Consider the following 23,292-nt stretch of genomic DNA (forward strand, 5'->3'; position numbering starts at 1 on the left):
TATATTCAACACTTAATTTTCAGTTTTATTTAACGCCAACTAACTTTCATTTTTCCATTTTTTCTTTGGATATTTTTTTAGCTAATAAATTTTCTACACTCGCGATATACCAAAAACAAACAGTGTTGAGAAATGTAAACAATATGAGCGGTTGATATATAAATTTGAGTGTGAGGATTATTGGCATACGTTTTAAACTTTAAATACAGTTAAGGGAGAGAGTAAAGTTTGGAAACCTTTGGTAAAAATTATCCTAAAAAGCAAAAACTCCCTCTTGAAAACTTTGAAATATAATTCATTTAATTGTTTCACACTAGAAAAATGCAAAACAAGCACTGAATAATAATAACATTAAATTTTGCTGGTAAAACTAGCAAGTTTAATATATCCAATAATCAATAGTATCACAAGCAAAAGAACCACAAGTTAGTTAGTAGTTGAACCTAACAAACATACCTCTATATTAATATTACAGTTGAAGAAGCTCAACCAAATCATAAGAGGACTAACCACATAAAAAATGACAAAAAATGACCCTCTCTAACACGTCACCGATGCTGACCTGTCCCCACCTTCTTAAACTGCCACATCATCATTCCACATCACCAAAACCAAAATCAACACACAAGCTAATACGTGATTAGTTTGAAACTTGAAAAGAGATGTGAGAGGAGTAGGACTCGGCTATTTTCATGCATTTTTTAAGGATTCTTTAGAGATGCCATATATATAGCTACAGACTGACTTGTTCAAGGAGATTACTATGTTTCTTCAAGAAAATATAAATAAATCTGAAGTTAGTCAAACCGTGGTTGGCAAGAAAGAAAGTGAAAGAAAACCCGAGAAAATTGTTTTTTTGAGAGTGTTGCTGTCAGATGGAAAGAAATAAAAACTCCAGTTCTAGTGCTAATAATATGCAGAATTACCTTACTCAACTTCAAGAAAATAGACTTAAGGTTCTTTCTTGAACCCTAATTCTTGTTTTTCAGTTTCTGCATTTTATTTTCCTTCTCCGTCAAGATTCAAGAATTTCTGTAAATTCCTCATCAAGATTCAAGAAACCCGTTTTCGTTTCTTGTTTCTTGGTCCTTTTTCCTCATTTTCTTGAATTTCTAATGATCAAACTGCTTCTTTTCATTTGCTTGTAGGTTCAAAACTCAAGACTCCAGAACGAAACTGCAACAGTGGCGGCACAGCCATTCAGCCAGAGGCTCTTTAGAGTCGTGTTTCTTGCACATTTAATCCTAACCGCAATTCTAGTGATCGTCCTCACCATCCGTGGCCTCCTCTCTTTCCGTAGTCACAACTTCCACCCCAATAAATGGTATCCACCATTGCTGGCTGCAACTGGAAGTTCCGGATTTTTGGCCTTTACATGGCAATGGATCACACTCCGGTACCCCTCAACAGCTTTCAAAGCAGCATTCTGGTTTAGTCCTCTGCTAACATGTGCTGTAGGAATACTACTTGTACTGATCGGCTCTGCTCCGGGTCTAGCAATAGGTTCTGTCGCAGTTGTTTTCGCCGTCCTTCAATCCCTTTATGCTTGCTGGGTAAATCCGAGGTTCGGTTATGCCATCAAGATTCTATCTGTTTCTACAGCTTTCCCTCCCACAGGAACTACTATAATGGTCATCGTTTCGATCCTTGCGAGCATTCTTTATTCTGGTTTCTTGGTGTGTGGGATCGGCGGCGCCACCATTACTGGAACTGAAATAGATATAATCTTCACATTGATGATCCTGCTAAGCCTGATATGGACTATGCAAGTTATAAGAAACACATTGCATGTTATAATTGCTCACATCAAGTACATAAATTTTTCAGTTGGGGCTGATATGGACACAAGAGTTGCTCTAAGAGACACAATCAAACACTTGACAGGAAGTATATCGATAGGCTCTGCTACTGTCCCTTTTCTTACAGTAATTTGTGGCTCTGCACGAGCGATGAAACTAGTTGCAGGGGGTACAGATGAGTTCATGTTTTCTTGCGCTAACTGCTACTCTGCTGTAGCTTCAACATTAGTGACCTATGGGAATAGATGGGGTTTTGTGCATGTAGGGGTTTATCACAAGGGGATCGTGCAGGCATCCATGGATACATGGGAGATGTTTAGGAACACCGGAATGGAATCCCTAATCAATTCTGACCTTACTGGGTCGTTCTGCTTCCTATCAGGTATTGCAGGAGGTGCTGTATGCTCCCTGGTTGGAGGAATATGGACACTTGCTGTTCATAAGAGCTATGCAACCGAAGTGTCGATTTACGCCTTCTTGATAGGCTATTTCACGGTAAGAGGCCACCAATAACTTAAAATCGAACATATTTAAGAGATTGTAAACTAACCTAATTTTTATGTGTATGTTTGTGTTCCTCAGTGTCGGATTGCAATGGCGTGGCCACAAGCATGCATATCAGCTTACTACGTGGCTTATGCAGAAAATCCACAAAGCCTAAGATTCGACCCAACTATTCCAGTACGAATTCAAGAGCTTCAGAGAAATGGGGCTTAACAATCCTGGAATAGACTATAGCATAATTACTAATGCCATACAGCAATGAGTGAATCTATTATACATTTTACCAGAAACACTGCCCTAACGATAGTATGATCAAATGATTCTTAACATGTAAATTTGTGAAAGTTTTAACTTGTGGTTTGAGAGTGACATCTAGTTGTAAATGATAGTGATCTTCTTTTATATCTCCAACTTTTTCCTTTTAATTTTTTTATCTGTGTATGTTTTCTGTTTCATTACTTGTCTTCCAATTGTTGATGCAGATAATCTTCAAAAACAATCGACCTCATCCGTACCAACGCATATATTATGGTCATATAAAAATCCCACCATGTATCAGGCCAAAAATGAGTATGTAACAATGACGCATAGGCTAAATATTAGCAGTTAATATAAACTTCTGTCCAGCAATGATTTTGAAGTCATTTTCATGAATAATATTTGTTGTTCATAAGAATTAAGAGCAAATTCATGAGCATCAAATTTGTTTCTACTTACTAACTGAATAAACAGATGGAAATGCTAGAAAAAAGGTTGATAGTTTGTTCACACGTAAATGCAGATAGAACCATTCAACAAATAAATGAGGCATGAATCATAGTGGAATAATCAAATACATGGGACTTTTGCATATAATCAAAACATACAATATCTCAAGGCTATATAGCTACAACAAATGTGAGCTTTGACATGTAAATGTTACAACAAAGAAAACTACGACAAAATCCAAGGAAGAAATGCAAACCATGCAGATCATTTGGGTCCAAGATGACCACGACCGCCACAGTCCGAGCACATAATGTTACCTGTTCCTCCACAACCTAACAAGCCACAAATATCACATTATAAAAGTTACCTTGATTAAGTAAATCAAGATGACCAACAATCAAGCCGCCCCAATACTTCTCTTACAAAGAGGAAAACTGAACCTTCCCAAAATAGGGATTCAAAAATAACAAGCAAGGCCTATCTCCAATATACTCCACCATAAACATTATATGTAGTAGCATAGTTTCAAACGAAGCAACCACTACTTTTAATAACCACATAGTTTTTTCCATCTGATAATTTTCTCATAGCAGTACAATTTTAATTCCTAAATCATAACAACATCCGCCGAGAAAAGATAACGGGATACACAGATTATTCTTAGAATGTGGCAAATAGTCAAAATTTGAAAAGCACTAAATTTACAGCAGATTTCTAAGACAGAAAACAAGAAGTGAGAAAAGTCATAGATGTAGCTTAATATCATTATGTTAAAAAACACCTAAATAAATACACACACCAATTGCTCTTAGTTATAAGTCAATCCCGTTATCAGGGTCATTTAACTTGATTCCAGCATTATAAAGGTACAGTTCACACTTTATGCAGAACCTAGATGGTAATCATATAAGCCAGGGGTCGACCTGGTGATATTTGACTAAAGTGGGGGGCAACCAGGCAAGATACTAAACAACATGAGATCATTCAATGTAGGCTGGTAAATACTATCTGAAAAGAAGCAAATTTACCTAGGCAGCGAACTTTGACAATGATACCCTGGCTCTCCATTATGGAATCTACATACAAGCCTGAACCAGAACAAGTGGCACAAAGAACTGCACCTTTGGCCTGACAATAATCGCATCGAGAATTATCTCCAATTGCTTTCTCAGCTAAAGATACACCAACTGGCTTCTCAATTATCTCTTCTGGTATAGGTTTGTCATAACAAAACAGAGATTCAAGGCTGCTTCTTCGTCTATGTGAATCTCCCACTGCCCTCGATTCTGACTGCCATATCAAAAGAGTTCACCATTTCCACTCATTAAGGAAATAACAACATCCAAACAATGAGCAAATTTACAATAAAAAAATCTCCATAAGTTAAAATCCACTTAAAATGATGAACTGTCATATTCATTTACTTCAATATTCCTCATAATTTTTTGCTAATTAAGATAAGCTAGGAAGCCCGGGCACTTCATTAAATTAACGTGTCCCGTTTTGCCGGACACCGAAAGTTCACATTTTACATAGGAAACCTTAAAATAACACTATTTTTCAATGTCCATGTCCGTATCCAAGTATCCCATCTGCCCGTGTCCGTGCCAAGATAAGCATTTAATTAATTTATTTAATTTGAACAGAAACATGCACATATAAGCAGCTTGAGCTTGGTGTACTAACAAACTAAAAGCATAGATAAACAATTAGCAGTAACAATCATAAACATTAAAAAAAAAAATTGACCTCATGTGAAGGAGAAGAAGCAGAGCCATTAGGACCAATTGCACTAATTTTCAAAGTGAAACGGTTTCCACATGAATTAAACCCATAATTAGCATTATTTTGGTTATGTGGATTAAGTTTTAATGAAGAAGAAATGGGTAAAGTGATGGATGACCCAATTTTGATGGTAGAATGCATTGTAGCTCAAGAAATTCCACAAACACACAGTTACTATACAATTAAATTAATTATTTGAAATGGGTATTGCCAAGTAATTGAAAACTTTGAAGAAATCGATCGTTTTTTTGTGTTTTTGGATTTTTGAAGGTTGGTTTGGTTCTTGGAGCTTTCGTTGTTAACGATGCAAAGAGAACTCGAACTATGGGCCATGGGCCGCTATTTAAACCGGATTGTTGTTTGGATTAATCAACTGAAGAATAAGATATGGGCCCTAAATTTTTTAATTTTTTAATCAAAGATAATCGACTTTTAGAGTTTCAGGCCTCGCTTTCTTCGAATCTATACACTTTTCCGGAAAATAACTTTCCGGAAAGTTAATTACTCATGAACTTAATTACTAGGGAAGTAAGAAATATTCTACTTGATTTGTTTTTCGACTTTCCAGATATATTGTTTTTTATTTGTATACATTCAACGGTAAAGACAATAATACCCTTAATAAATAATTAAAACAATTAAACATAAAAATATTTTTGTATTTTATATCTATTTATGTAGGCAAGTACAATTTAACTAGGTTTTACTAAAGAAGTTATTTCCCTAGTCAAGCGAAAGTTTGACTACCAACTTCCTAAAAAATATAACATACAAAATGAATAAAGTAATTTTTTTATCACTTTCCAGGAAGTTCTACTTCTCTAGTTAACTTACCTCTAACCAAGTAAGGCCAAAATTGTTGATTGTTAGTTACGACGGATTTTAGACCCACAATTTTTTAATCTATACTATATATAAAAGCACGGATGGGGGGGGGGACAGGCACTTTTACCTAATAGCCCTTTCTAATTTATTAGTTAATTAGATGTTTTAGTAATTTGCTAACTGACTATAATTAAATTAGATATTTAATTAGTATTAGAGTTATAATGTAATTAGGATACTAAATAAATATAGCCTATATTGTGTTTGGACAACACCTTCAGGTCTTAAATTTTTGAATTCGTGCAATTGCAATTTCCTTTACATATGGAAAAATATTCCACCAAACAAGTAAAAATTGTTCAATACGTACTAATTTAAATTAGGGTGTAATGCCAATAAACAAATTTGTTAAAAAGAAATTGAGCATTGAAATGGTTAGTATAGAACATCGATTAGGGTTTGATAAATTATTTTTGATTCTCTTTAGTTAACTATTAAAAATTACTATTCTGAAAAATCATATAAAGCCAAATTTCATCATATAATTTTTTTTGTTTCTAACAAAAACTCTTAACTAATTTAACATATTGGCAATAAAATAAAATGAATTGATATAATAATAACGAATTAAATTGAGGAGTCACATTACGAGCCACGTGCGTAGCACGTAATGCAAAACTAGTACACTTAAAAGTGCTTTAACCATCCAAGTCAAGTCCACACTGGCGGGCCATAGATTTGAGGGCATATGTAAGTGTGCTTTTTATAGAAATACGTAAATTTAGAATGCTATTTGTATAAATATGCTCGCGGTTGCTTTTCTATATTTTAGGCCTAAACAATAGAGAATCTAAATATTTGTGTGTGTTTGGTAATTTAAATCGAATTTTTTAATTAATATTATATTGTCCTGATTTTATCATTCATTGTAATTTTAATCAACACCTTTTAATCTATTTGAAATTTTTTTCAATTTTCAGTTGAATTTTTATACTAATTCTATAATTAGCAAAATTTATTTTTAAAAAATTTAACTTTTAATCTTAAAAAAATTGAAATACATTAAAATTTAATTCTAAATTTTCTAATTTTTAGTGGTTGAAATAAAAAATTTAAAATTATTAAAATCAAATAAAACAAATATATATTGTACTAAGATGAAAGATTTAAAATGTTAAATTGATTAAAAAATGGTTAGAATTGCAGTGTAATGATAAAATCAGGACATTATTATAAAATTAAAAACTTTAATTTAATTGTAGCTATCCGTAAAAATTTGAATTTTTTTTACGAGTAGGTCTATATTTTGTTATAAGAAAAAAAAACATAAATATTTTATATTTAACTAATAAGATGTCATTCATCAAAAGAAAAACTAATAAGATGTCATTATTATAATTAGATTTCATATGCCGAAAGTGTTGCTTTCTTTGAAATTGTCTTCATTTGGTTGATGGAAATATCCCTTTCCACAAAACAATAATTTTTTTGGATTTGCAAAATAGAGCAATAATCATTTGACACTAGGATAGCAAAAAACATAAATCTTTTTCATGACACTTAGCTTGATTTATCAGTTTCATCTTTTATTTGCATAATATAATAGCAACTAAATGTTGTATCACTTTGATTTATAAGTTTCACTCGTCAATTTTCTACTTGAGGGTTCTATAGTTTCATCTAATATGTTGCCATGTCATAAATTAAACATTTAATTGTAAAAAAATATTAATCAGAAAATGGATGATGACTTTAATCGGTGAGAATTCAACCGTTATTGAAATTACTAACAACTTTTTTTTTTAATAATTGGAGAAGAGGAATGCTTGTGGGAGAAATTGAACTCACGATCTTAATAATTTATTGTGTAGCACTTGAGCTATATGAATTGAAATTTTTAACAACTGTTAGATTAAATGTTTGAAATAAAAATGAGAATAACATTGATTATAAGTTGTTTGATTTAAACAAATAATAATGCAAATCCATTCAAATTTTAAATATATTAATAATACATGTTAGTAAATGAATATATATTATGTAAAAGTAGTTTTTTATTTTTATCTTTTTATTTTCTTAATGAGTAAATGAATGAATTAATTAATTTTAAATAAATTTTTTTCCTAAAATAAATGCACACAAAAGAGTGCATTTCTATTGTCATTACGTTCTAACTTTTTTATTTAATCAAACACTCTTTTAGCTTAGACATGTTTGAATTGAAGACGAATAAAATTCATGAATTTTACATTATTTATGATTTTCATCAAAGACACGAATTAATGTAATGATAATTCATGAATTTTACACTATTTATGAATTTCATTAAAGACACGAATTAATGTCACGAATTAATTTTGACATACAAATACATGAACTTTCAAAATTTTATAATAATGACACCGGCACTGTTTAGGGTGTAAAACGGCGCCATTTCGATATAAAACGGCACCGTTTTGAATATAAAACGGCAATGTTTTGAATAAAAAACGCAAACGTGATACATAATTATAAAATTAGAATGTTCATGTTAAATATGTCAAAATTAAAAACTTATATTAAATACTAAAAATACGTAAAATTTGGTGATTTTTGATGCAGTTAAACCTTATTTAGTGCCCTATATTAAACTTTATAAAAACAATTTTTTGATAAGGAGATTGTGTCATTTTGTGTAGGTCCTGTCTCAACAATCTTAAGATAGGTTATGTCCAACGTCTAGTGTTGTTTAGTGATCTTTGGAGTATCCTTTCAGTCTCTTCTTCTTCTTTTTCTGATTTTTTTAAAAAAATAGTATTTTTTTTAAAGAAATACATTAAACAAATATTTTTATCTACTTTTTTAGTTTTTAGAGCATTAAATATATAAAAATAGATCTCATATAAGATTAAATTTTATTTTTATATTAAAAAAAAATAATGATAATGTATGTAAATAATCAATTCGAAGGCGACATCCATTGCTGTTTTTATAAAAAAATTTCCTTCTTTATAAAATTTAACTGATATATCATATCAGTATATTAAAAATTTATTTTAATTTTTTGCGTTTAATGCCAAAAACGGATAAAATCGCTCATCCAACGTAAATTTAAAAAATGTAAAAGTTTAAATTTAAAAGTAATAAAATTTCTAAAAACTTGTCACTTTTTCTAAAAAGAAAGGAAATGGAAATTGCCTTCCCCATTAAAACCTATTCTCAATTTTAAAAAAGAGGATTAAGACATGAGCCATTGGATTATATGTGAATCCAAGACGTAAGAACTAAAGGCTATAGGCATGCATGGCAAAAAAAAAAGTCCAACTTCATTTAATTAATCTGTAAGTTTCTCCCATTTTGGCTAGCAACTCTATCTAGGGAATTCCCCTAGCCAAATCCTGTCATTTTCTTTATCCTGAACACTAATATCCAAATTTAAAATTGTTTTGATCATTTGATGGAGGAAAATAGAGAAAAAGAAAGCATTTAGAAGCATGCGGTCCAAATTGCTTCAATCAATTCATATTAGCGATTTTGTTTTAGAAAATTGCAAGTTGATTGAGAACATATGCAAGTTTTTTTGTTGTTCACTCACATTCATCTATCAACTATATTGCCAATTAATGCACCCTCATCCATAGTCTATGTTAGGATAATACTACTATTATTATTAGACTTTCGTCTAATTATATAAGTTTTTTAATGGATTAATCGTTTGATGTGGAAATAATTTTTTTACATGGATAATGTTGTAATATTGATACCTTATGGAGTCGCACTAATCCCACATAGTAAAAACAAGACACAATCCATGCCAAAACTTATAAATATAAAGTCCAAAACCACTTTCAGGTGTTCATAAATACCGTACACTTACCAATATATATATATATATATATATATCCTCCACTAATTTTGGCATAGGAGTGGAGCTGAGGTCTGAGCCCAAATCCATCCACAGGTACAGGAACGCTGCGAGAGACTGAACGAAGTTGATACACACGCGTTCTTGGGTACATCACTTGGTAGTATAAAGTAATAACATATAGTTTTCGACTAATCTAAAGCAAAATCTTTTATAAATATATTTAATAATCTAACAATATGAAAGTAAGGATATTTCAAATAGGATTATCATTTATTAGGGAAAAAGAATAAATATGCCCACATCGTTTAGGATATGGAGTAAGTATGCCCTTTTTAAATTTCAAATCCCAATTAAATTCCTAACATTTTAATAGCAGGTCATATAAGCCTCTCTGTATAACAGCGTTTACAAAACATTTGTTTCTATCTACGTGGAATGTCCATGTCAAGTTCTATATGGTCAAAAAGGGGCAAATATACTCATATGGTTTAGGGCGGGACAAGTAGGCCCTTTACAAATTTTTGATCTCAATTAAATGCTTAACGTTTTAAAATTAGCACATCCTAATCCATATATCTAACATTGTTAACGGAATGTTTTGTGTCGTTACTCTATGCTTACACGTTTATACTATTTAATATTTTGGATAAAAAAATCACGTAGTTTACTCATATTTTTAAAGTTTAAAAATCATTTTATTTTTCAAATAAAACTATAAAGATCTTTTTATCTCTTTTTCTATATTATATTTTTCCTCTTCAACTCTTTTCTTCTACTAGTTTTCCACCGTATTTACCACGTCTTTCTGCATTTATCAGACATCATTTTACAAACACCTTTATTCATCACTTCGAACATGTATATATTCGAACGATCGAACACACCATATGTTTATTTATTTAAATCCAACTGGATTTAAACATACAAACACACCATATGTGTTGTTTTTGTGGAAGGACTATGAGCACCATTCATCTAAATCTCATACATGGAAAAGGGAAAAAAAGGTCGTTTTTGAACTTCAAAATGAGTAGGATGCGTGAAAATTTTAATATGAGATATTAAATGATATGACATTCCAACATAGACATGGAGTAACGACACATAGCGTTTCGTTAATGATGTTAGATAAAGGGGCTTGGACATTAAGAGCTTAATTGAGATCAAAAATTCATAAATGCCCTACTTGCTCCCGCCCTAAACTATAGGAGTATATGTCCAGCTTTTGGCCACGTGGAATATAACATGGACATTTCACGTAGGTAGAAACTAATGTCTTATAATCGTTAATATACATATGGGTTTATATAACTTGCTTTTGAAACGTTAGAGGTTTAATTGATATTTGAATTTCAAAAAGGATCTACTTGCTCTAGGGGTGAGCATTCGGTCGGTTCGGTCAAAACCGATCCAAAAATGGCCAAACCGACCAAATCGAATGTTGTAATATTTTTGACCGAATCGACCGAACAAAGAACATTAACCGAATCTTTTTTGACCAAATTTTTTTCGGTCGGTTCGGTTAGATGGGCTATTTATGAGCTTTTTCAATTACATATGCTTTAAATATCAATTAATTTTTTTTCCAAATTCAAATAATTGAATCCTATGAAAATTAGAAAGAAATCAAGCATTTTCTCAGAAATCCAAACAATATACCATACCAAGTATTATATTAAAAAAAAAATCAACCTACTTTTCATAATAAGCATTCAAAATTTTAAGATTTCGGTCGTTTCGGTTAAAGTGTAAATTTTAAATTGTTAACCGAACCGTTAACCGAAAATTTATATTTTTTTAACCGAACCGACCGAATGGAAATTTATCACCGAACCAAACCGACCAAAATTCACCGGTTCGGTCGGTTTGGTCGATTTTTTCAAAGCTTTGCTCACCTCTAACTTGCTCCATGTTCTAAACGATGGGAGTATATTTGTCCCTTTTTTCTATTTATTACTCGCTCCGATCCATAATATTTGTCACATTTAACTTTGACACAAGAACTAAGAAAACAATTAATATGTCTTAATTTGTAAACACTTTTACTAAGTTAACCCTACATTGAAACTGTTTACATTTATGACTACCATTTTCATTTGTTTATTGTATTCTTTCAATGAATAAATGGGGGGCAAATATGGAAAAATTGCAATTAATGCTCTCTTGATATTATAACATGACAAATATTATGGACCAAAAAAAATTCTCAAATACAAATATTATGAACCGGAGGGAGTATCATATAACAGTAAAATCAGGCACAAGTTCCTCCTAGACTACCATTTGGATCGATCAAGATAAATTATGATGCAGCGGTGGATAAACATAACAAACGAGGATTTATAGGTGTAATTGCAATTGATTTCAGCGGCATTGCTCTTAAAAAATTCTCTGCCAATTTTTCCTATAGCCCTTCGTGAATCTATGAACTGGGCATCCTTTTTAGGCTGGACTAATGTGGTTTTTGAAGGCGATGCCCTCCAAGTATCCAATACAATCAATAGTCGTCAATGTAATATTGCGACTTATAAAGGTATTTGTGATGACATTTGGTATCTTCAACACACCTTCAACTCAGCAATAATCCGTTTTATTACAAGACAACAGAATTCTGCAGCACATAACTGGGCTCAAGAGATTAAAATTTCATATCAAGAGCGACACTTTTAAGAAGTTTTTGTTGTCTGTTTTGTAATCACTATAGAATATTTGTGTGTGCATCTTATTTTTTAATGAAAATTCTATCTCTGTTAAAAAAAAAACTGATGCACTAAAATAATACTAATAGATATTAAAAAAAGATAGAAGTGAGTTATGACAAAATCATTAGTAATTCTTCTTTTTTTTATAAAGGATTTTGCTTTAAATATGAATTCACTAACTATGGCCAAAGCATAAGGTTAGGTATTTTTTTATTGCGCAAGCAATTGACTTCCTTTAAAGTGACGATCAAATGTGACAGATTAACTCTTAATAAATTAGAAATAAAGGCAATCTTCGTTTCCTATAAATTAATCAACAACTACCATTTTTATATGAAATTTTACTAGCTCATGGAGCCCTTTGTTGTTTACAGATTATTATTTTATGCTTAGGATTAGAAAGAAATAAATAAGCTATGTATCTTTCAAATTAAATTCTATTATCTTGATGATTATATATTTATTAATAATATTGAGTGACAACTGTAGCAGTTTAAAATTAGCTGGAAAGGAAAACATATAAAACAACTGTCAAAAAAAAAACATATAAAACAAAATAGACAAAGGATCAATACACTCCCTCAACTTGACACCAAACATTAAAAAAGTCATTTTCAAAAAAAAAAAGTAAAAATTTTCATATTTTGCCATTTTGTATTATATTCACTCTTCTGCAAAAAAAAAATGCATTTTACACGATAAAAAAAGAATGGAACACCTAATTAAAAACCTCTTAATCAAAGTTCTAATTAACTTTAATTAGTGCTGCCTTTTTCCTCCACCGCTCGCCGTCTTCTTCCTCTACCACCATAGCTATTTTCGACTATCTACGCAGGTTTAGAAATTGGCGGTTCATTGGAGAAATCGTCACTTAGAAGTCTTGACTCAACAACGATAGCGTCCTCGTCATTCAATTGGTGGTTGCTGGCGTGCATCGTTGTTGCTGCGTCTTTTGAAAATGGGCGTCAACAGTTGCTTGGACAACAGAAGTAAAAAAAGAGTGGAAAAAAGACGATTAAAGTGTAAAAATAGTCTTAATTTTTTATTTTAAATTGGCATGATTTTAAAAATATCAAATTGTAAAAACAATAACTGATATTTGGCAATTATTAAATGTCATTTAAGGGATGAAATAAATATTAAGGTTTACTTAAATCAGTATTCAACATTTATTGTTGTGTGTTTTTCGCGTATGGTTAGAAAACTGAGAATGAAATTTGACATAAAAACAAAAAACATTTTGTTTTTCAACCAATTTTCTTGAAAGTAATTTTTCTTAATTTTTTTAATATTTTGTGCCAAATTCAAGGGCGAACTGGTCCTCTGTTCAAACAAAAGCTTTGAAAGAAACTACTCCCTCCATTCTGAAATAGTTGTCGCTTTAGGGAGATTTTTTTGTTGCATAATACTTGTCACTTTAGAATACCAAGAAAGCATTTATTGCTATTTTTTCACATATATCCCTCATTAATTCATTGAAAAAAATACAAATATTTTAGAATGGAGGGATATATATGTTAAAAAGTCATACTAATTAATGTTAAAAAGTCATACTAATTAATGTTAACAAATTTCGAGAAGGGCTAATTTAGTAAAAATACTTATAATTTAAGACATATTTATTGATTTTTTAATTTGTGTGAAAATAATTAAAGCGACAACTACTTCATAATGGAGGGAGTAATACGTAATAATGTGAATTAAGGGTAATTAATTGAAAAGATAAGCAGATTAGCATCAAATTGATGGGAAAATACACAAATTGCGTGTGAACACATAACAATGCACGAATCAGACAAGACAATATAATGTGTTTTTATCTCCATACGTGTTTTTCATTATCTCTAAGAATCATTTCAAATCACTTTGCAATTTCATTTTCTGATATGTTTGGTATAATATATTTATATTAATTAATTAACAATTTTTTTTGAGGAAGTAAAACTAGATTAATTAAAAATATCGGAATACAAAGGCAATTAACAAGTTTATTTAGTATGTCAATTTTTATAAAATGTATCCTAACTCATGTAAACAAATTAAAAATAAATTAATATTTTAAAAAGGAATGAAAGATATTTCAATAACCAAAAAGTGTTATTGGAAAGAAAAGTAGTGTTGTATAACTAAAGCTTATCAATAGCCAATAGGGTGAACTTGTCGGCAGCTAATGAAGATTTTCTTAATTTTAGGACTAAACTATTGATTTCACTTGCATTATAAACACGAAATGATGAAAGTGAAAGAAGATAATTAAGAGTTAAAAGTTTATTTAAAAGTAATTGTTATTATTATTAACTTATGATAAGATTGTTAATTGCTTACAACAATTTTTTAGATTGGAATTCTCTCAAGTTCAAATGAATTTGAGGGGGTTATGTTTACGATCTACACCGTTCATTGTACAATAAACGGTGTAGATTAATTTGATTAAAATTGTACTTTTTTTATCTACACCGTTCATTTTACAATGAATGGTGTAGATCGTGAACATGACCCCCTCAAGTTCAAAATAAACTTGAGAGAATCTCAATCCCAATTTTTTTCTTTTTAATTTTAGATTATGATAAAATTGATGAATTCGAATTGAATTTTAGTTGGTCCATGTCGAAAACGTATCAATTCGTTTATGATACAAATACATAGATCTTATTACGACTTATAATAATAAAAAAATTATAATTCGATAAAATATAAAAATAAATTTAAAAATAATTTTTATAATTGTAAAATTTGAATATTTATTGATAAGTTTAAAATTAAAATCATATTTAAAATATATCTATAAATTAAATAAATCATATTAAACACGCCTTGTGATCCATTTATCTTAACGTGTTAATTGTATTATGTCGTGTAATTTGTTTTTGAAATTATATCGAGTTAGAGTTTTTTTTAATACAATTAGCTAAATGAGCCATGTTGTCTCTAACTGTGTCAACAAATCGATTCAATATTATTTAGATACGACCTAATAATCCATTTTGACATTCCAGCTAGGATGAAAAAATAAGGTTGAATTAAATTAGCAAAACTAATTAATCCATTTCGATTAAGAAACTAAATTATTTTTAAAACTATCAATTTAATTATAGTTATAAATTAATAAAATTATTCATCTTAATTATAAATCAATTCCTTGTTGGTTTTTTTGGTAAAAGAAGCAAACTAAGGGAGGAGTCATACTAATAATTCCATGTCCGCCTCCGAGTCACTATAACTTAATCAAAACATAGTCAAATTTTTAGCTATGCTGAAGAAAAAGAAAAGTTAGAAAACATAGTCAAATTTTTAGCTATGCTGAAGAAAAAGAAAAGTTAGAAAACATAGTCAAATTGATTCAATCTATATCCGAAAATGTTCAACTCGAAAAGCTCAAGTAACAAGTCAAATTTAAATTTTCAGAATTCAAATAATTTGCAAGTTTAAATGTAGACCTAATTATTTAAAAAAAACCTCACTTTAATTTTTTTTTTCCATCTATACCCTGACCTAGTAAAAAAGTCATTTGTACCTAATTTTAGATATTTAGATTTCATCACTACCCAATACAAAAATATAATTGACAACTTAATGAATTAAAGGATGAAAAAATTAAAAACAATTAAATAAAAGATTATATCATACGTCTAGTTAGTATATAAATATAAAATAAAGGATTTTTTTAAACTTTTTTCCAAGTGAAAAGAAACAATTTTAGTATTTTTGGGTAGAGATGAAACCTAAAAACCCAAAATTGGGTACAAGTGACTTTTTTTACAAGATCATGGTATAAACGAAAAAAAAATTTAAGGTGAGATTTTTTTATATAATTTAACCTTAAATGTAATTACATAGCATTTTTGTTTTTTCACTTGTTGTATGATATTTTTTTTGAATTCATCGGATCTCATTAAATTAAATATGAAACAGTTACATTTGTAAGAAATTCGGGATAATTTAAAAACTAAACCCGATGACCTGACATGGAACAGACAACATGTTCTGATTCGCAGACCTTACTTACAAAAATAAAAATAAATTACTAACTGTTTCGTGTTTCGTGAATTAAGTGCAGTCTTCAATCACTCTTCGTTCAAACTTCTTCAAACACCCGCAAACTCACAGCATCCGATTCAATCAACACTTGATATAACTCCTAAAAAAGAGACAACAACTCCTTTAAAAAGGAGACAACAAACATTTCACAGAGAAAGGACAACAAACCTTTCATAAAGAAAGGACAAAGTAAAACATTCATAAAAAAGACAAACAATAAAAAATAAATAAAACTAGTATAACTCATAGACGAATCCATTTTGTTACTGAAAGATCTTGAATCTATCGTCGTTTCTTGATAATTGAATTAATAATTGAACTGTGCTTCGTGATAAATTTTAATCCGTCAGAAAAATGAAAAAGAATTGGCTATTTATTATGTTCTATGAAATTAAAATGACATAAACAAAAGGGGTGGCTACCGTCAATAGAAAAATTAAGCCATTGACGGCTGTGGAAGAAAAAATAAAATAAAAAGCTCTAGGCGGCTAGAGTTTATTAGAGAGAAAAGAGAAGAGCAGGCGGCTAGGGTTTTTTCCATATCATGTTTTATGTATATTCCTTACTTGTTGTATGATATGAAATTTAATTAAACTTAAATAAGCATTGAAATGGTGAAGAGAAGTTAATTCAATAAATTTTATTTTTTTATTATAATTAATTGTTTTATCCTATAATAGTGGAAGCTAACATTATCCTCCGAAATGCCTGCTCTGGCTTTTTAGCAAAATTATGAGGAGACAAAGCCAATGGACTTCAGGCACATCTGAGGAAGAGAATATTCGAGGGAGGCTTAAATGGTCCATATTGCATTCGACATAACCATAGAAACCAAAGAGGCAAAATACGTATTTGAGTCACTATATTATTATATTTTTAAATTTGATTTCTCCAGTATGTTTTATACACATTGAATCTTGTACTTTTATGTAGAAATTAAGTTTTTTGTCATAAAAAATATGTTAAGCAGAAGAGAAAAAAAAATCGAAACTTATTTTAAATAAAAATAAAAGTGTGAAAACCCAATTCAAAAAAAAAATCAATACAAAAAACAAATAAAAATATATTTCAGTCGCACTACCACCGCATGAAATACTTTACATTCATGGTGAATGAACCTAATATTTATAAGATTAAAAGCGTAGGATTTTCTAATAAATAAAAATAGACGGATCCAGTTTCAAGAAAGTGTGATAGTATAAGGATCTAAATATATATTTTGCCAAAAAGAAGAAGAAAATTACAATATGGTTAATTCCATTGGTAAGCTGGACTAGGGTCCATTTCGAGAAATTCTTAGGTGAACCTAGTCCACCACGTAGGATTATGAACCATTCACAAATAATATGCCACGTGGCAGAATTATAATAAATGAGCCATTCATTTATTAACACATCATTTATTGTATTTATAATTAAATTTAAAGACTCATTAATTACAATGATGTGTTAATAAATGAATGACTCATTTATTATAATTGTGCCACGTGGCATATCATTTGTGGATGATTCATAGTCTTACATGGTGGACTAGGTTCACCTAAGAATTTCTCGTCCATTTCAGATCCCTCTAGCTTTTAGCTTCCATTACCAAATCTACACGTGCGTGTTTACATGATTCTGAGTTTGATATGATTCGCTACAGGCTAACAGGATCATCTTATCTCAGGTTCACCTATAGTATTCAAATTTTCTAATTCCATTTTTAATTTAGTTTATTTTTAATTAATTTTTTTAAATAAACCTAACGCATGAAATTATAAGTCATCTAATGATACTCCCTTCGATCTATAATATTTGTCGCATTTGACTTTGGCACAAGAACTAAAAAAATACTAATTAATATGTCTTAATTTATAAACATTTTTACTAAATTAACCCTATATTGAAACTTGGTTACATTTATTACTACCATTTTCATTTGTTTATTGTATCCTTTCAATAAATTAATGGGGGGCAAACATGGAAAAATAGCAATTAATGTTCTCTTAATATTATAACATGACAAATATTATGAATCAAAAAATTTTCTCAAATGCGACAAATATTATGGACTGGAGGGAGTAATATACTACATGGCATAAATAATAAATAATACTCCCTCCATTTCAATAGAGTTATCCATTTTGCCTTTATCACACAGTTTAAAGAAAAACTATTATTGTTTATAGGTTTTATAAAACTTTGCTTACTTTTCTTATAATACTGCTATTTAATATAAAATCCACTTGCAATTTACTTTCACTTTATTCATTTGTGGGTTTTAAATAAGGGTAATATAAGAAAGTTGAGTGTAAAATTTAGTTACTTTTTAAAAGTGGACAAGAATTTTGGAATAAACTTTTTTTTTTAAAATGGACAACTTTATTAAAACGGAGGGAGTAAATAATTTTATTAATTTTATAATTACGCGGCGTGGAACGTCATTCATCCATGGTCTATCGATCAGATACACCTAAAGGTTTCTCAATTTCTACACACCCCGCCTTTTGGACAGCCAGCTCTAAAGCTTAAATAAAGATAGCGTTATTAAATTTTTAGTTTTCTCACCAAGTTCATATTGCTTTTGGTATCCAAGTGTCCCCATTATTATATTTAACCAAACCAAGTCAACATTTTCCGCAGCTCCTCAAAGTCATTCATTTTCTTGTTTCTCATTTCTTGGTATCTTGTTCCTTATTCTTTGCTGAATTAGTTCTCTCCACTATCTACAAAATTTTAGATATTTGTTTTTCACTTTTACTTTCTTGATTATATATATTTCTTCAGTCCCCACTTTTTCATTCTTCATTTCTCTTAAATGGGTCTGCATAATTTCTCTTTTTCTATCTGTTCTTGATCACAAGTTTTCAGCCTTAAACACCATCAACCCAGTTCTTGATTCGTATTTTACAGAGATTTTTTCTTGTTCTGTTTCCACTTTTAATGGGCTTCATGGTCTCTGTATCTAAGCAAAAGAAATATACCCTTTTCTTGAATTTCTCATTTCTTTTAGTTACATCTGTTTTCTTGATTACCCATTTCAATTCTGCTGAAATTTCTGTAATTTTTAAAAAAAGTTCAAAACTTTCTAATGAAATTAGAGTTTGTAACGAGTTTCCAAGCGAAGGAGATCACGAAACCAAGTGCAATTACCTAAAAACCCACGATCCATGTGTCTCTCAAGGCTACATAAACTACCTCCATCTCTTCTACTGCAAATTTGGAAGTGTCCAAATTTGGGGTTATTTTGGTCTTTTTCTCTGGCTTCTAGTGTTATTCTATTTGCTAGGAAACACAGCCTCTGAATATTTTTGTTCTTCACTTGAAAATCTATCCGGGTTATTGAAATTATCTCCAATAATTGCTGGTGTGACGCTTTTGTCCCTAGGAAATGGCGCCCCTGATGTATTTGCTAGCCTTGTGTCCTTTATGGGCAATGAAACTTCTGATGTTGGGTTCAATACTGTGTTGGGTGGAGCCTCTTTTATAACCTCAGTTGTGGTTGGGATTATGAGCATTTTAGTGAGGGAAAAGGAGATTAGTGTCAATAGATTTGCTTTTCTTAGAGATGTTTGTTTCTTCCTTATAGTTCTTTCAACTTTGAGTTTCATCTTGTTTCAGGGGCAAATTAGTCTTTTGGGTGCAATTGGTTTTTTGGGCATGTATATTATTTATGTCATTATTGTTTATTTTTCAGATATGGTGTGGAGTAGTAGCAAAAATAATTGTGGACTAAAGGTTAGTGAAAATTTTGATTTGAGTATTCCAATTTTGTCCAGATTGGAGAAGGGAGAAGAGGTGGATAATTATGGTGAATTAGAGTTAAAGAAGCAACCTTTTTGGGGTATTATGGTAAATATACTTGAAATGCCACTTTATTTACCAAGAAGATTGACAATTCCTGTTGTTTCTGAAGAAAAATGGTCTAAACCAGTAGCTGTTATTTCAGTGACACTAGCACCAATTTTGTTATCTTTTCTTTGGAATTCTCAAGAGGGTAATTTTGTAATTTATGGAATTGGGTTATTAATTGGGGTAACATTAGGGTTTCTAGCAAATTCCACAACAGAAAAATCAAACCCACCAAGGAAATTTCTATTCCCATGGTTAGCAGGAGGGTTTATAATGAGTGTGATTTGGAGTTACCTTATAGCTCAAGAATTAGTTGGTTTATTAGTTTCAATAGGGTTTATTTTCCAAATTAGTCCCTCAATTCTTGGTTTAACCGTTCTTGCATGGGGAAATTCATTAGGTGATTTGATTACAAATCTAACCATGGCTTTGAACCACAATGGTCATGAAGGTGCTCAAGTGGCTATGTCCGGGTGCTATGCCGGTCCGATTTTTAACATACTTTTCGGTTTGGGTTTATCACTGGTTAGCTCAGCCTGGTTACAATATCCATCTCCGGTTATGATCACAAAAGACCCTTATTTATTGGAAACTTTGATGTTTTTGGTGGCTAGCTTGGTTTGGGCACTTGTGATTTTGCCTAGTAGAAAAATGAGACTTGATGGTGTTTTGGGAGGTGGGCTTTTGGTCATTTACTTTGTTTCTGTTTCTATTAGGTTAATCCAAACTCTTGGGTCTTTGCAATTTCAAGATACATAGTTTTTGTAAATGTAATATGTAATTACTAAACTAACCTCCATCTTTGTACAAAGAAAGGTCATCAATTGTATAAGTATTTTTGTTTGTTTTTGATGTTAGGCTAGGACAGAATTTAGAGCATGCTATTATATCCTCTGATTCATTTTATGTAGTAATTTTTATAAATGAAAATGTTTATTTCTTGATTGAATTTTATTTTTTCATGACATTTGCCTCTTATATTGTTCAATTTTACTCTAACCATGGCCATCGATGAGCAAAAAGTTGGCTCGGTTAAATAAACAATTGATTGATTTAAAATCAAATAAATTAATTTTTTTTATTTGTTTAAAGGAATTGAATGAATTAATCAAAACGAAGAAATTAAAATTAATCCATCCTTTATAATATAAAAAAAATTAATCAATTAAATTAGGAAAAATTATTAGACGCAACCGTTGCGCCATGTCATTCGTGCAACAAGCCAATGATGCGTTAGCCATGTGGAAAAAGTGATAATAAAAAAATTGAATGATAATTAAAAGATTCCCTATCGCAAATGCTCATTGGCTTGTTGTAAATATGACATGGCACAACCAATGCATGGGATAAACACTCTTAAATTAGCCGACTAATTAATTGAATTTGTGGTCCTACAGAGTGAGGTAGTGGCCTAGAATGGTTACTAGGAAGGGGACAACAATCGGTTCAAATCATTTGTCTAAGCACGTGAAAGAAAGGCTGAAAGCTTGATACATTCATGTGTAACATTGATTTTTCTTCTTTTTTTGATTTCCTCATAAATCCAATAATTTATTTTGTCAATTACCATTTTATTTTTATAATTTTTTATGTATATTATCACACGTTGTTTTAAAAAATAATAAAAACAAAACAAATCTAAAAATTTCTAAAATTGAGATATGTAATAAAAAGTTAGATATATTTAATTTTACTCAATTTTTTAAGCTAATATTTTAAAATACTAAATTTTCGCAGGTCAGTCAGTTTTAAGACATTAAGCTAAAATTGAAACATTTATTTTTAAAATTGTTGAAATTATTAATTTTTTTTAATATGGACATGAAAATTTATACACAAAATCACATATGCATATAAAATGGGCCAATAATCACCTAGGCTCTGATTTTTCCCCTAACCATCACTAAATTTCTTGAACTTTTAAAACGGTCACTAGCCCTCCCAACTTTTATGGCGACACTTATTCACGGCCCTTATGGATAAAAATACCCCTAACACTGTCTTTTTTTTACTGTTGTCATTTTTTTGAAAAACAAATTGGCGACGCCACGTCAGTTAACACGTCACCAAAAAAACCTAAAAAATTAAAATACTCAAAATTTCCCCAAATTAATATTTGATAAAAAAATCTAAACTAATACATACCATTTATTCAAACTCAAACCACCACCCCACCCAAAGAAGACGACCCCGGAGCCTATAAATGCCTTTTTTTTAGAAATGGCATTCTCTATTTTTTTTTATCAGTATAAGAAAAACAAAACGTACTCTTTTTACTTATAGATATTATAAGACAAATATATACTCACTCCGTCCCGTTTAAGAAGTCCCATATTCTATTTTGGGATGTTCCATTTAAAAAGTCTCATTACTATTTTTAGAGTACTTTTCCATTGAATACCCTTATTTTAGTTATCTTAAAAGAGTTATATGGAAAATTCCACTATCATTAATAGGGGCAAAACATGAAAAGACAAGAATAATTAATATTTTCTTAATCTGTGTGTAAAGTCAAATGGGACTTGTAAAGTGGGACGGAGGGAGTATTTATTATCAAATTAAATTAGGGATTTTTGAATTTCTTAAACAAAAAATTACATGAAGAATAAATATTATACTAAAATTCGTCTCAGCGAATATTATATAGTGAAAGAGATTATTTTAAATTTAAGAAATTTTTTTAATATTTGAAAATTTAATTATATATATTTAATTTTGATAATCTAGATAATTTTTATATATATAATTTAATACTTCTATTAATTCTTAGTATATTATTGTTGATACATTTGAAGTCACTAACATTCTATCTTTTTAAAAAAATTGACAATAGTGCGGATTAAAGCGCACTCTAGACTCTTATTGGTTCCGCCACTAACTACGACTAGTCGACAACATCATACCAGATTTTTTTATCGACACATTGAATTTTAAAAATAGAAACAAAAAACTTTATGTATAGAATTACTAAAATATAATTAAATTATCAAAAACGATTAATAGTATACTATATGTTTTTGTAATTTGGCCTAAGTTAAAGGCCAAATGTCGTAAAAAGGCCAAACCTTTCACAAAAATTTCACAAAAGTCATGACCTTTCAATTTTGTCGATTTTGGCCAAAAATGGATTATTTGGTTTCACAAAAATCCTGACATTTCAATATATGTGCATGCCACGTAGGCGCCACTGGCAAATTGAAATCAAATTGAGAGTTGCCCACAATTGAAACCAAATAATATGTTTTTGGCCA

At 30.2% G+C, this 23,292-nt stretch overlaps 3 protein-coding genes across 3 annotated transcripts; 2 read left to right on the forward strand and 1 right to left on the reverse strand.

Annotated features, from left to right (window-relative positions):
- Positions 1-525: 525 nt before the first annotated feature.
- LOC126654010 (protein PNS1) lies at positions 526-2,707 on the forward strand. Its single transcript, XM_050348045.2, has 3 exons — positions 526-956; positions 1,149-2,294; positions 2,382-2,707. The coding sequence occupies exons 1-3, from the start codon at positions 876-878 to the stop codon at positions 2,514-2,516; spliced, it is 1,362 nt and encodes a 453-aa protein (XP_050204002.1). The 5' UTR covers positions 526-875; the 3' UTR covers positions 2,517-2,707.
- A 413-nt stretch (positions 2,708-3,120) lies between these two features.
- LOC126654026 (protein PHOTOSYSTEM I ASSEMBLY 2, chloroplastic) lies at positions 3,121-5,096 on the reverse strand. Its single transcript, XM_050348067.2, has 3 exons — positions 4,761-5,096; positions 4,040-4,301; positions 3,121-3,343 (listed from the first exon to the last, which is right to left on the reverse strand). Exons 1-3 carry the CDS (start codon positions 4,935-4,937, stop codon positions 3,276-3,278), a joined length of 507 nt encoding a protein of 168 aa, XP_050204024.1. The 5' UTR covers positions 4,938-5,096; the 3' UTR covers positions 3,121-3,275.
- Positions 5,097-18,683: 13,587 nt separating this feature from the next.
- On the forward strand, positions 18,684-20,884 carry LOC126665607 (cation/calcium exchanger 2). The gene has a single exon (XM_050358445.2). It carries the CDS (start codon positions 19,133-19,135, stop codon positions 20,798-20,800), a length of 1,668 nt encoding a protein of 555 aa, XP_050214402.1. The 5' UTR covers positions 18,684-19,132; the 3' UTR covers positions 20,801-20,884.
- The last annotated feature ends 2,408 nt before the right edge of the window (positions 20,885-23,292 follow it).

The sequence above is a fragment of the Mercurialis annua genome, linkage group LG1-X (assembly GCF_937616625.2).
Source record: "Mercurialis annua linkage group LG1-X, ddMerAnnu1.2, whole genome shotgun sequence".
NCBI lineage: Eukaryota > Viridiplantae > Streptophyta > Magnoliopsida > Malpighiales > Euphorbiaceae > Mercurialis > Mercurialis annua.

Bases quoted from the DNA above. Each gene is read 5' to 3' on its own strand.
- LOC126654010 (XM_050348045.2), top strand. From the start codon at position 876: ATGGAAAGAAATAAAAACTCCAGTTCTAGTGCTAATAATATGCAGAAT. The intron at 957-1,148 runs GTTCTTTCTTGA...ATTTGCTTGTAG, and splicing joins TTCAAGAAAATAGACTTAAG to GTTCAAAACTCAAGACTCCA. The intron at 2,295-2,381 runs GTAAGAGGCCAC...TGTGTTCCTCAG, and splicing joins TCTTGATAGGCTATTTCACG to TGTCGGATTGCAATGGCGTG.
- LOC126654026 (XM_050348067.2), bottom strand. From the start codon at position 4,937: ATGCATTCTACCATCAAAATTGGGTCATCCATCACTTTACCCATTTCT. The intron at 4,302-4,760 runs GTCAATTTTTTT...TTGATATGGCAG, and splicing joins CTTCTTCTCCTTCACATGAG to TCAGAATCGAGGGCAGTGGG. The intron at 3,344-4,039 runs GTAAATTTGCTT...GTGGCTTGTTAG, and splicing joins TGTCAAAGTTCGCTGCCTAG to GTTGTGGAGGAACAGGTAAC.
- LOC126665607 (XM_050358445.2), top strand. From the start codon at position 19,133: ATGGGCTTCATGGTCTCTGTATCTAAGCAAAAGAAATATACCCTTTTC.